General features: G+C 50.5%; 1 protein-coding gene across 1 annotated transcript in view; it reads right to left on the minus strand.

Moving 5' to 3' along the window:
- Window positions 1-13,075, minus strand: part of Car5a (carbonic anhydrase 5a, mitochondrial) — a 28,778-nt gene extending 15,703 nt beyond the window's left edge. The window contains exons 1-2 of the mRNA NM_007608.2: window positions 12,833-13,075; window positions 7,798-7,995 (exon numbers count right to left, since the gene is read on the minus strand). Of these exons, the coding sequence (NP_031634.2) occupies window positions 7,798-7,995; window positions 12,833-12,956 (322 nt within the window). The 5' untranslated portion in view covers window positions 12,957-13,075. The remainder of the gene's footprint in view (window positions 1-7,797; window positions 7,996-12,832) is intronic.
- Window positions 13,076-14,352: the final 1,277 nt, after the last annotated feature.

Genomic DNA, 14,352 nt, shown 5'->3' on the forward strand with positions numbered 1-14,352 from the left:
TCTCAACTGAGAGAGTCTCTTCTTTCTTTCTTTCTTTCTTTTTTTTTAAAGATTTATTTATTTATTTATTTATTTATTTATTTATTTATTTATTATATGTAAGTATATTGTAGTTGTCCTCAGACACTCCAGAAGAGGGAGTCAGATCTCGTTTTGGATGGTTTTGAGCCACCATGTGGTTGCTGGGATTTGAACTCCTGACCTTCAGAAGAGCAGTCGGGTGCTCTTACCCACTGAGCCATCTCACCAGCCCGAGAGTCTCTCTTCTAAAAGGACAATGGGTTATGTCAGGTTGACATAAAACTAACCAGCCCACAGGCAGTGAGGAGTACCTGTGCCAGGTGACCTGTTGACCCAGCTCCTGCTGAACACTTAAGTCTTTGACTTTGGTCCCAGAGTTCAAAGCCATGCCCTGTTACTTTCCTTGGAGAAAGGAACCGGAGATCAAGGCTACCGAATCAGATAAAATAATAGATAACTGACCTTTTCGTAATGATAATACAATCACTAATTTATAAGGCAGCAGGCCGAGTCTTGGGAAAGAGAGCCTTTTGCTTGCCAGCCCTGCCCCCGCCAAGACTTTCAACAGCCAGATTCATCCCCTGAGGCCTGCGGGTTTACCAATCACTCTGCGTTCTTTGAGAGTAGCTACCTCTGAGATAATGGAGATTAAAATAGGGCGGTTACATCAGCCAGAGTCAGACTCTCCAAGTAAAATAACTATTAACATTCGAGGCTCACTGAGATGACTGGTCTCCTCTGTTACAGCAGTCCCTCCGAATAGCCACCTATTTGTAATTCTCAGCTTTCCCCAGGACAGAGCAAATCTTTGGCAGGAACAGCGTCTGCTTTGGGGCTTAAAATCAGACCAAGAGAGGCTTGGGAAGCCCTTGTGCGTCAAAAGCACAAACACCGGACTCTTGCAGAGGCTGGCATGTTCAGGTGTCACCCCAGAATTTAACCAGATGCCAACCTGTGAAGTCCAAGGCCAAAGAGCTTCCCTGTGCCCAGTCCTCCCTAAGAGAGGACAAGTCACGGCTGATCAACAGCTCTTGGCAGTGCTCAAAGGGCACGACAAGCCCCATAGAGTGTAGACTTGAACACCAGGCCATGCTAAGATCAGCCCTGGCCTCCACACACTGTGGCTTTGCACTTTTCTCTGTAGCTCATAGATGACATTTGTAGAAGGAAAGTGGCCTCTGTTTCACAGGAACAAAGAGCAAACGTGAGCTCCTCGGTGACTCAGAGGGCTCCGCAAACCACAGCCACTTACTGTACCTTACTGTACCGATAGTCCGTCATTGGGGCTACTGAGACTGTCAGGGTCAAGGGACAGCTGAAGAGCCAGCCTGTCTCTGTTTTAGGTTTCAAACCCATTTTAGAGTAAAGACAAACTAGGTTCGTGACTGTTTATGATTAAACCTCTGTTTTTCAAGGATTGGGCCGTGCCCCTCCTGTAGCCTTAACTACTAATGGTCCTGGGATGCCCTCTTCTGGTGGGTCTGAAGTCAGCTACAGTGTACTTAGGTATAATAATAAAATCTTTGGGTCAAAGCGAGCAGGGACTGAGCAAGCTGGGCAGACCGGAGTGTGAGCAGAGGTCCTAAAAATTCAGTTCCTAACAACCACATGAAGGCTCACAACCATCTCTACACCTACAGTTTACATATATATGAATTCTTTAAAAAAAGTTGTTTATAACCATCTTGCACCCCTACCTGTCAAAAGGTTATATAGCCCCTATGGTTGCATTGCTATGGCTACCTGATGTGATGGCCTTGTTTTGACCATCTCTTTCTGTGACCCTGTAGCCCCCTAATCCTGAGTTATAAAATTCTTATCTTCCTCTCATCCAGTGCTGACCTCTCAAACCCTGCTTTTAGGGGAAGGCAGCCTGTGTACAGGGATTTTTAAAAACTTGCTTTGATTAACAGCATGCTTTAGTTAAATTAGCCATGATGATTCAGGTTCGGGCTCTTTCCCATCTGTATTAGTTAGGGCTTTACTGCTGTGAACAGACACCATGACCAAGGCAAGTCTTATAAAAACAACATTTAATTGGGGCTGGCTTTCAGGTTCAGAGGTTCAGTCCATTATCATCAAGTTGGGATAATGGCAGCATCCAGTCAGGCATGGTGCAGGCAGAGCTGAGAGTTCTACAGTGGCACACCTACCTCAACAAGGCCACACCTCCAAATGGTGCCACTCCCTGGCCCAAGAACATACAAACCATCACACCCTCCATCTTTGGGACCGACACAGCACCTGAAACAGACACTGCTTCTCCCAGGGCAGGACCTTTCTGTAAGGACATTGGCAGACACGTCTTCAGAAAAATCGTGCATCAAGAGCCAGGCCTGGTGGCACACACCTGCCATCCCAGGTCTCAGGAGACTGAGGCAGAGGACATTTTGAGTTTTGAGTCTCATAGTGACTCCCAGTTGGTTTCAGTGAGTCCTAGTCAAAAGACCAAGAAAGACAAAGAAAAAAAGATGGAAGGAAGAAAGAAGGGAGCCAGCATCCCCTAGAAGAGGCTCTTCTGAGTACTTGTCTCTCCTTGGCTTTATGAAACATCTTGAATTCACCAATCTACACCTTCCTGGTCAGGCTCAGGGATCCATCCCTGGAGCCTTCTCTCTAATGGAGATGCCCTAGAAGGCATCCCACTTAGCTATGACCGTGGAGGGCTATCTTGGAGCTTGGGGTCTGTTGAGAGACACGGTAGAGACCAGAAAAATGAGGAAGGAGGCCTGGCTGCTGCTCTCCTTGCCTCATTTCCAGGTCACCTGTCCAGGCAGGAGCCTCCATTTGTCTGGTGCTTCCTCTTGGTTTGTTTTGTCAGGCAGGGCCTTTCTCTGACCTGCAACTGGTGACCCCTGGTGGACAGAAGTAAAATCTGAGAGCTCTAAGTTTACAAGCTGACCCTGGGAGTCAGGCCTGTGGTGGCCAGCAGCAGCAGTTTTGGACTTGGGCTCCTTTGGGATCTCTTGGCTTTGGTGGCGACTGTCAGTTGTCACCTAGAGGAGCAGAGGCCATGGTGGACTGTGAAAATATTCGGGGAAGTTTTACAGGCAAAGCCTGGGGGCTCTGGCAGCCCCCAGCAAGCTAGGCTCAGCCCCTCCTCCCTAAAATCCCACTTAAAGATATTTTCACAGATCATACAGAGAAAGGAACTGTTTTCAGTGTTGCCAACAACCACCCTTGGGACCTGACAGGAGGCTTGGGTTTAAATATGCAAAGAGTATAAATATGCAGAGACTCTGTGACCTACCCAGCAGTGACCTTCCACTGTCTCAGCTCATCTCTCTACAGGGGGGGAGGGGGAGAGTTTGGGGGGAGGCTGATGCCAGGATTCAGCCTTTCCCTTCCTGTGTGGAATTCCTGGGGAAAATATAATTCTCTGTTGTGCTTTGTTTCCACAGTCTGATGGCTGAAGCATCCCCTTCAGACTGTCTTCTTTCTTTCCAGGATTGTTACAGAGTAACTTCAGCGGCAGCTGTTCTCTGGGCATCACCAATACATAGTTGCTTGTACTGACTGAGTAGGTCTTAGTGACCACATCCACTGTGACCAGAGAAAGCCCACCCTGAGCTCTGGGCTAATGTCTGCTTCCTGCTTCTTGGCGGTCCCTCTAGTGGACAGCATCACAAGGGCATGCAGCCAGCACTTGGCTGGGACCACAGCAGGCGAAGAAGAGGTCCTCTGCTGAATGCTTAATCCTTTGGCAGGGTTCCAGGTACCCAGGTTTTCAATGCCTCCTTTCAGTTCCGTGGAGCCAGCCTGCGACTTCAGTAACAAAGGAGACTGACGGTCTGGCTGATCTTACACCATCCACCGGTGAGTAGAGTAATACTCTCTCGGATACACACACTCTCTGCTGCCCATGGCCCAGTTTGCTGCTTGGAGCATCATTTCATGCTCCCCCCAATCTCATCCCTATCCCCAGGAAAGAAGATGAGCCACCTGCAAGTGTGAAACTTACATGGTGAGCTGGCTCACGTGGGGCTCAGCAGTGCTGAGCCTCCGGGCCTGGCTGCTATGTCCGGGGTGGCTCCCCTTCATCCCTCTGTCCTCTGCTTCCATCTGTTTCTCTCCACCATCTCTCTGCTGCCCCCCCCCCCAGGCCTTTGGATTGGTGGTCTTCAGCCATTTGAATGTAGTACCTGCCTCTGCAGTTCATCCCTCTAACAATCTACAAGAGACTGCATCCCTTACCTCCTGGAAGGCTTCCTCTGCCTTCTCTGACTTCCTGGGCAACTGTCTGATGCCTCCTGATGGTTTGTGACTACAGTTGCTGGCACTTGGCAAAACAGAGACCCAAACAATCACACTTTCCATAAAACTGCCTCCACACCCCGTGCCTCCCATCCACTTAGGTACCTCAGGAGACGGACACTTCTGCTCTTTCTTTTCCATCCAGTTTTCCTTTTCTTTTCTTTATTTGTTTTAAGTGGAAGGTTCATTTCCTCATTCTGGCTGGAAACTTTTCTGTGGTGTCTTGCCCTCCACCCCCCCCCCCCTTGGCGTTTTCCATCCTCTGCTCCTGATTTCCGATGGACTCAAATGGAAGGGACAGAAAAATGTAGAAAGCGAGCCAGGCGAGGAGGGAAGGCGCAGGATGGATACAGTGAAAGCAGACTGGCCCGGGCCGATGCGAGCCAAGGATGCGCTGTTAGTTTATGTGATGGAAGACACCCAGATGGTTCTTTCCATCTGTCTGCGCAGGGTGGGGAGCATCCTTTTGATCCAGATGAGGAAGGTGGTGACGCCAGGGGTGGGGTCAGGCTGAGGTCAAACTGGAAGGCTGCTGTCCACCCACAGTGCAAGGCTGCGGGCCTTGGAGCAATCAAGTTATGGATGAGCCAAGGTCAGCGGGGTTAAGAGAGTGAGGATCCCTAACAGTCGGCTTTCTCTCCCCAGCCACACTTCTGGGAGCCAGGCCTCGATGTCCCGTGAGAGGATACTTTCCCCTCTCTCGTGCACATTTTGCTTCAAGTCAGGGTCACCCTTAGGTTGGCTGCACACTGGTGGGAACTGCTGTGCTTGGCCATCAGCAGTGGAACATGGAGCCATCACCAGAGCCAGGACTATTGACAGACCTCTCTTCTCCCAGGGTTCTTTTGGGAGGTGGCGCCAACCAGAGGCCACCCCATTTTGTTACCTCTAGGAAATCCACCCAGGGAGTCATTTGTCACCCTGGACCCTGCTGTGCTAGGCTTTTCTGGATTGACACCAACGATGTTCCCTCTTCTTTGCTTAAAATGGCTGTAGTTTCTGCAGTGCACAACCAAAAGAAGTCTGAACTGACAGGACAAGCAGCTCCCCGGGGAAAGAGCCTGAGATTAAAGCCCTAGAATGGGGCTGGAGGGATGGCTCAGTGGTTAAGAGCACTGGCTGCTCTTCCAGAGGTCCTGAGTTCAATTCCCAGCAACCACATGGTGGCTCACAACCATCTGTAATGGGATCTGACGCCCTCTTCTGGTGTGTCTGAAGACAGAGAGAGTGTCCTCACTTACATAAAAAATAACATAAAATAAAATAAATACATCTTTAAAGGCCTAGAATGTCCTGGAACTTTAGCCCTGGGGAGGTTGAGGCAAAAGGACCAAGAGATCAAGGTCAAGAGGTGAGGCTAGTCTTGGGGTGGGAGGAGGTGAGAGTTGGAGTAGGTGGTGGTGAGTTAGGGGTTGGGGGCTAGGAGGTGGGGGGAGAGTGAACTCAGAGGTGTGAGACGGAGAGGGGCCAGTAGAGGCAGTAGATGCGACCAGCCAGTCCTGACCCCCAGAGTGACTTGAGAATCATCTCCCAACTCCATCACCAGAGAACCCTGGAACTTGAAGGCAAAATTTGCAACAACCATACCAAGGTGAGCAACACGTCTGCAGGATGTGGCTCTTATGCCCCTGCCCAGCCCCAGAAACCCCCCTGCCAACCCTCACCTGCCTTCACTGGTCTGTTTTTTTCCCTCTATCCTGGGAGGGGAAAGGTTTCATCCTCATGACTCAGGTGACTGCTGGTCAAACACTTTCTCCCCCTCTAGTGAGCACCACCTCCCAGTTCTGCTCAGGGTCCCCTTTGTCGAGTCTGTGACGTCATGGAAGAGAAGAGCAGCAGCTGTGTTAGTTGCTTGTAGATTCCTGAGACCCAGTACCTCACAGAGGCGACTTAAGATTTTGCTTTGGGTCTACTTTGGCTGGCAGTTTTCAGTGGGTACAATGCATAGTGTCGGGGAAGGATGGCAGAGCAGTTCCGAACTGGCAGGAGCACAGAGGAGAAAGAAGCCAGGGCTGGGGAGATGGCTCAGCCACACAATCCCGAGGATCTAGTCCCCAGGGACTCACGTAAAAAGCAAGGTATGCTGTTGGTGCACAGAATCTCAGTGTTAGAGGTGGAGGCAGGCTGTACCTGGGGCTTGCTGGACTGCCAGCCTAGCCTATGTGGTGGGTCTCAGGCCAATGAGAGATCCCGTGTCTCGAAACTCAAGGTGGAATGAATGGAAATGCTTGGTTGCTTTGGAAAGTCAGTTATGTCAAATGATGTTTTGCTGGGGCACACAGGTGGAAAGATGTTTTACTAAAGCAGACACGTGTAGGAAGGTTTTCCTGAAGCAGACACTTGGGAAAGAGTGCTTTGCTAAAGCAAGCATGTGAAAGGACTCACGATGTTTAGAATGACTATAAATATGGCCCCACAGACAGTGGATGCCACTCGATGGCATTGATTCTCCTCACCAGTCTTTACTCGTTGTCATCGCTTCTCGTGGACTAAAAAACTTCTGGTGGCCCCTTGCCCTTCGGTGGATGGGCTAATTGGCAGAGTGAAGTGGAAGTTTCTGGATATGTCAGCTTATACAGACTCTTGTGGAGTTTTGTTAAGACAGACTCACACGCCCATGGGAGGACACATGCTGTTTGGAGGGAGTAGCATTCAGACTCAACAGACAGTGACAGTGCACTTTGCAGTCCTCCCTTGGTCTTGTGTCTTCATTTTGTTGAGAGAGACATGGCAGAGAGTGTCTCCTGGGGTTCCTGCTGGGTCCTGGTCATTTCTGCTGACTCATGCCGACTTGGCGGAGGCCTGGCTGTTTCTGCTGGCCACCACGGCTGATTTGTGTTTGCTATCCTGACACTACTGAACTGGACTACAGAACTGGGAATTGGAATCGACTGAAGGAACTACTTCTAACCAGCCTACAGCAAAGTCTCCCAGTTTCTCCCAGATCGACTTGCCATTGCAGATTCATGAATGGTGTTTTGCAGGCGGACTGAGCTGTCCCTGCTGACTCGTGGGAACTGGACTGCTGATCTCCTGACGAAGCAGATTAGATTTGCTCCAAAGAACTATTTCTAAACATCCTCTTTGCTTTATTAAACTTTCCTTTCTGCTACCTCTGGTGGGTGGTGGACAGAAGGGAGGGTAAAACATCTAAGAACCCTTATTAAAAGAAAGTTTTGCAAAGTCTAATCCAACAGTGGAAGGCTCCTGAGGATGACTCATGAAGTTGACCTCTGGCCTCTATATGCACACACACACACACACACACACACACACACACACACACACGGGCGGGGGCAGTGGTAGGAGGGAGTAGGAGAAGGATTTGGGGATAATATATAGCCCAAGACTTGCTCAGGCCACCCACTTCCTTCAGAAAGGCCCTATCTCCTAACAGTTTTATACCTCAGTAAACCGAGCCATCCCTGGGGACTAGGTATTCAAGTGCTCCAGCCTATGGAACATTTCAGATTCAAAGGTTGACCGCCTTGACCCCAGTCCCTAACCCCAGCCCAGGCTCACCTGAATCCTCACAGGAATCGTCAAACTCCACCTGGAAGAAGTAGCCAGTGTTCCAGAGGTATCTGCAGGACGCGGCATCATAGGAGACCCTGAGTGGTGCCAGCTGCGGGTCATACACACTGTCCTTCCACTGGATGTTGATGGGAGACTGCCGGGTGCCTTCTGCTGAGGACACTGGGCCAGTCCAGAGGGGGTGTCCTGGAGACAGAGATGAGTTGAGATTGAAGGGTCAATAGGGCAGGTGTGAAGGAAGCCACAGGGACCCCGAGGACCTAGCTCTGAGAAGCAAACCCAGAAGGGAGCCCTGAAACCCTCTGTCACTCAGGTATGGATTGTGTGTAGGCTCTTGCCTCATTCACCTAGTCTGTGCCTGTATGATCTTGACTTTGGTGTGGTCACTGTCTAGCACAGTAGTTCTCAGCCTTCCTAATGCTGCAACCCTTTAATACATTCCCTCATGCTGTGATGATCCCCAGCCATAAAATTATTTCCATTGCTACATCATAACTGTAATTTTGCTACTGTTGTGAATCATAAGGTAAATATCCGATACAAGACTTATATCAAGGGGTTGTTTGACACCCCCCCCCCCTTTGGGAGTGACTTATAGGCTGAGAAGCGCTTGTATATAATGTAGGGCAGGGAGAAGGAAGGAGGTCCCTTACTGGACTCAGTGATGGGAACGCTGTCCCAGCAGCTGCTGTTGGGATAAGCGGGGACCTGAAAAGTTCCAGAGAGCAGCTAGAGGTAGGAGCAGTGGGAAGCTGACTTAGTGGAACAGAGATGAGAGACTGTAAGCCCCAGTTGTTCACAGAGTTCCAGGAAGGCACCATGTCTCCGGAGTCAATGGTTCGGACCCCTGAGCTCCGGAACTGTAATGCTGGTAGCTATAAGAAACAAAGGTGGGGCTGGAGAGGTGGCTCAGTGGGTAAGAGCACCCGACTGCTCTTCCGAAGGTCCGGAGTTCAAATCCCAGCAACCACCTGGTGGCTCACAACCTTCTGTAACAAGATCTGACTCCCTCTTCTGGAGTGTCTGAAGACAGCTACAGTGTACTTACATACAATAAATAAATAAATCTTAAAGAAACAAAGGTGGGGCTGGAGAGGTGGCTCAGTGGTTAAGAGCACCGACTGCTCTTCCAAAGGTCCTGAGTTCAAATCCCAGCAACCACATGGTGCCTCACAACCATGTATGATGGGATCAAACTCACAAGTATCGCCTCGCTTCTGCCTCCTGAGAGCTGGGATAAAAGCTATGAGCTACTAAGCCTGGATCATCTGTGCTCCATTAAGAGGGTCTTGGAGGCAGCACAGACCTTGACTACATCTGGGGTAAGAGAGACTCCGGAGTTTTATATGCTACAAACCACGCATTTGATCTTCCTGCTGGGCAACTGGTTAACACAACTGCAGAAGGCTGCATTTAAACCAAATGCAGGGGTGTCAAAAGGCCCTACCAGAGGCTCTCCTCCAGCCTGGCATCTCAGGCTTCCCTGACTCTGAAACCCAAGGTGTGAGAAGAGTAGACATTTTAGGACCCATTTGCTGAGCTGTGTCAATGAGACCACCAAGAGGGAAACATCTGTGCTGAGCACAACATCTGCCGCCCAATGGGGTAGGGGTAGGGGCTGCTCATTGTGCGTGGAAAGTGTCAATACCGCGTGAATACAAAATGAGTCTCACTTTGATGCCTTACTTTGGTCTTGTGTGACCACCTTGCATAGCACCGTAAGAAGGCTCAAGCTAGGTAAAGTTGGCCGTGTGACCCTGCATGCTGGAGCTTGCTTTTAATTCCAACACTAGGAGGCAGAGGAAGGTAGATCTCTATGAGTTTGAGGCCAGCCTGGTCTACAGAGTGAGACCCTGTTTCGAAAAAAACTGCTATCATCATCATCATTACCACCTTCATCACCATCCTCCTCCTCTTCCTCCTCACGGCCATCATAGTAAGCTGGTTTACTTTCAGGTCAGGAATAACGTCAATAAGACAAACTTCCTCTCTTTAATCGTTTAACAAAGCTGTGCAGAGCACAGTGGACCAACTGTGGCCCGAGGCACAGATGGCATGAACCGACAAATTACCATGGCCACAAGAGTAGAGTCCTAAATGACCCCTGGCTTCATAAGCTTCCGTTCTCTGGGCCTGGTGACCCATCAGCAGACACTTGCTCCTTCCCCTCAACCCTCTGAGGAAGGGTAGTCCCCAACCCCTCTGTCACGGGGTGTGGCCCCCGGGAACTTGCTTCTGTTTGAGATATCAGTGGATGTGATATAAGCAGGAGCTTTATAATAACATTCTATTTATTTATGTTTTGTTTTATTTTGAGACAGGCCTTTCTACATAGCCCACGCTGTCCCGAATCTCACTATGTAGACCAGGCTGGCCTGGAACTCATAGAGATCCACCTGCCTCTGCCTAATCTGGTTAAGCAGGATTTTCAAATATGTTTCCACGGCTGGGTTTTTGATGAGAAGACTATATCCCAGCGGGGATGGGGAGTGGGGTGGGATGAGGGTGTTGGGGTGTATGAGAAATGTGAACCACACACCCCCAGCTGGGATTTGGCCCTGCCCCACTTGAGTGAGCCAAACCGAAGAAGCCCCACCGACTTGTGAGCCTGCAAAACCTAACCCTGACCCCTAACCCTAACCCCTAACCCTAACCCTAACCCAAATCGAGAACCGAGCTCATGCCCAAGTGTCTTTGCTCCAGCACGCTGGAGGCAGACAGGTGCATCTTGGATTTAAGGCCAGCTGGGTGTACACAGCGAGTCTCAGGACAACCTGAGAGTTCCGTGATACATAGCGAGACCATGTCTCAACCAAACGAACCCAAAAGACTTCCAGGGACGTGCTGCCAGGAGCTGTCAATGGTTGGTAGATGGTTCTCCTTGAGAGTTAAACCTTTGTGTAGAGGAGTCCACCTGCCTGGATGCTTGCAGAGGGAGGAGTGCAATCTTGTGGGTTATTTCTCAGACGTCTTTTTCTTTTTCATTACGTATTTTCCTCAATTACATTTCCAATGCTAGCCCAAAAGTCCCCCATGCCCTCCCCCCACTCCCCTACCCACCCATTTCAGATGTCTTTTCTTTGCACTTTCTTCGTTTCTTCATTTTTTCCTTCCTTCCTTCCTTCCTTCCTTCCTTCCTTCCTTCCTTCCTTCCTTCCTTCCTTCCTTCCTCCCTCCCTCCCTCCCTTCCTCCCTCCCTCCCTTCCTTCCTTCCTTCCTCCCTCCCTTCCTTTCTCTTCATTCCTTCCCTCCTCCTCCTCCTCCTCCTCCTCCTCCTCCTCCTCCTCCTCCTTCTTCTTCTTCTCTCTCTCTCTCTCTCTCTCTCTCTCTCTCTCTCAGACAGGGTCTTTCATTGCCTTGAAACTCACAGATTATTCAAGGTTTGCTGGCCACTGAGCCCCTAGTATCTGCTTGTCTCTACCTCTCCAGCACTGCAGATTACAAGACCAGCCTTGGTGAATTTCAGTCACCCCTGGAACTGTGTAGGTCCAGGCTGAGGAGGGGGTGAACACCCAGCAGAATGGCCTGTGATGGTACAAGCCCTCTCTTTCCTTTGCATGCAGGGCTGTGCTATAATTGGTCCAGAACCTGTCACACCCATCCCTGGCTGTGTAACTAATTATCAGTTTCCTTTTGGAGTCAGCTGGTGGACACTGACCCCTCCCTGTTCTGACCTCTCATTTTGCAACGTTAGATCAAAAGAAAAAAAAAAAAGATCCTCGTGCAGGGCCTGGTGACACACACCTTTAATCCCAGCACTTTCAAGGCAGAGGCAGGTGGATCTCTGAGTTCAAGGCCAGCTTGGTCTACAGAGTCCCAGGACAGCCAGGACTACACAGAAACACCATCTGGGGTAGGGTGGGGTGTGGAAGGCTTCTCTCAGGTGACCTTGTGTTTGGGATGAGCAGGTAAGAGGTGTGTGAGTGTGTGTGTGTGTGTGTGTGTGTGTGTGTGTGTGTGTGTGTGTGTATGGCAGGGGGGAGGGGAGAAGGTAGCAGTATTGATAGGAGTGTCCACAGCTGCCTTAGGAGGACAGCTGAAGAGTCCCAGAGTGTCCAGGTTGGGACACTGGTGACATTAGGCCTTATGAAGATGGAAGGTAAGAGGCTGCCAGCCTCGGTCACCAGATGAGTTCCAGAGAGCTGCCAAACCTTAAGGGTGAAATTTCAGACACTGTAGGCATGGCACCTACAGCTGACACACTCCTGTCGTGAGCTGAAGATCCCTAACCCTAGGCACATTCCTGCACAGTAACACTAGCAAGTGCTGTCTGCGGCTGCTCACTGCTGGTCAGAGCCAAGGGCTACAGCAGATGCCAAGTGCCGGGGTTAAAGCTCAGAGCCACGAGCCTCCAACCTGAGAGCCGTGAGCCCGAAAACCCAGGGTGGTGGGCAGCCAGTTCTTGGACCTTGGAGCCTTGAGCCTCTCCCGCTGCTAGTCTAGTCTCTGGGCTTTGGGCACTCAGCAACCAGGCTGTCAGGGTTGCAAGAGCTGCTTGCCCACCCACCCTCCAGGCCTGGCAGCTTCTCGGGCAGTCCTGGGGTTTGTGTGAGGCTGGGCACCCTGGGATGAACAGAGGAGCCTGTGTGCACCGGGCTTCCCACTGCCTTCCCACCGGATGCTGCAGACAGCATCCATCTTGCCTGCCCTGTGGATGTGGAAACCGAGGTTTAAGGAGGCAGGCCATTTACTCAAGCTCTCAAAGGTCACCTTTCGTCTACAGGAAGGCCTCCGGGCCTGGCCCTTCCAAATGCTAAAACCCAAAATCTGCAGTTTGGGCAGTTCAAATGTCCAGAAGCATCTTGGGCCCAGCTGGAGGCTTGGAGCATGCCCTAGTTATTTGCAATACCTCTTAGTCCCTTTAGCCCCCGAGTTACACAGAGTTAAATGACTCACTTGGGATCACCAGATACCAGAGATATTGTACAAATCAGAACGGAAGCCAACCATGTTGCCTCTTAAAGCCACCCTAAGACTGCACCACCATTAAATCTCACCTGGGACAGTATGAGAATCTACTTACGGGCACAGTTGCTGTGTTCCTCTGCACAGGAATGCTGGAAACGCCAGCGCTGTGGCCCTGTGGCACAGAGAAGTCCCACATGCCTGAGGATGGCTAAGGGCTTGCGGGGGTCTCTCCTGAGCATCTTGGCTCTGAGCAGCACGGGGTAGTGGCCCACTGTATGCCCTTGCTTTGGTCAGGGCCACCTCAGAGTTAGGTGCATCTCTGTCCTTTTGAGGAACTCATTAAAACCTCTGAACCTAGTGGTTAAATTTCAACTCTTGCCTGTCCCAGCTCAGGAGTGGGTGATTGGGGACCCAGTGGCCTTGGCTGGGAACAGGCCACTCTGGTCACTGCTTTGGCCTGGTAAACAGCTGGGCAAGCCTGCCAGAGTGCTAAACTTGACATGGGTCCCCCAAGAGCAGCAGGAAAGGATGTGAAGGATGGGTGAGGGCAAAGTCCCTGTCCCCTGTAGTATTGACCCTGTGTTGGGGACATGTAGGGCAGGCACAGAGCTGTCACACAAGACAGGAGAGGACAGGTTCAAGAGCATAAGGAGGGGTGGAGGCACAGTGCCTTGGCTGAGTGGGGCTGTGACCGGGTGTCCCGATTGCTGAGGGAAGCTGGAGGTTCCTGGGGCCCATCTCCGCAGCCTTGATTCCAATGTATTCCCCTGAGACAGGATGCCCTGGGTCCTGCCCAGAGGTTTGCCATGGATGTCAACAGTGTTCTTCTCATGCATGAAGGGTCCACGTAGGGACAACTTCTATTTGGTGGCTCTGGCTATGACACTTGGAATTTTGGGTCAGCCCCAGGGAGCCTCTTTCTGACTGGAGGAGCAGTCTGTCCATCCTCCAATGCTTTTTTCCAAAGGAGCCCACAGGGATGGGTGGCGTGTGTGTAAGATCTTCCACCACTGCTGTTGCTTTAAAATTGGAGTCTGGCCGGGCAGTGGTGGCACACACTTTTAATTCCAGCACTTGGGAGGGAGAGGCAGGCAGATTTCTGAGTTCGAGGCCAGCCTGGTCTACAGGGTGAGTTCTAGGAGAGCCAGGGCTACACAATGAAACCTTTTCTCAAATTTTATATATATATATATATATATATATATATATATATATACACACACACACACACACATATACATACACACATATGTATATATACATATATAGTGCAAAAATTGAAAACAATACAAAAATATGAAGCACAATTCCTTTCCTCTTCTCCTCTCTCTCTCTCTCTCTCTCTCTCTCCCTCTCTCTCTCTCTCTCTCTCTCTCTCTCTCTCTCTCTCTCTCTCCCCTTCCCTCTTTCCCTCTCTGGTGCCCACAGCTCATTCACCCTTCATCCTAGTCATCTGTACTTTGTGGATATAAGGCCTGGCATCCGTGACATCAGACTCACATCATGGAACTCGCTCTGTAGACCAGGCTGGCCTCGAACTCACAGAGCTCTCCTGCCGCTGCCTCCCAGGTGCCAGGATTAAAGGCGAGTGCCACCCTGCCTTGCAGCCTTTATTATTATTATTTTTACATTCAG

Source organism: Mus musculus, chromosome 8, assembly GCF_000001635.26.
Source record: "Mus musculus strain C57BL/6J chromosome 8, GRCm38.p6 C57BL/6J".
NCBI classification, from domain to species: domain Eukaryota; kingdom Metazoa; phylum Chordata; class Mammalia; order Rodentia; family Muridae; genus Mus; species Mus musculus.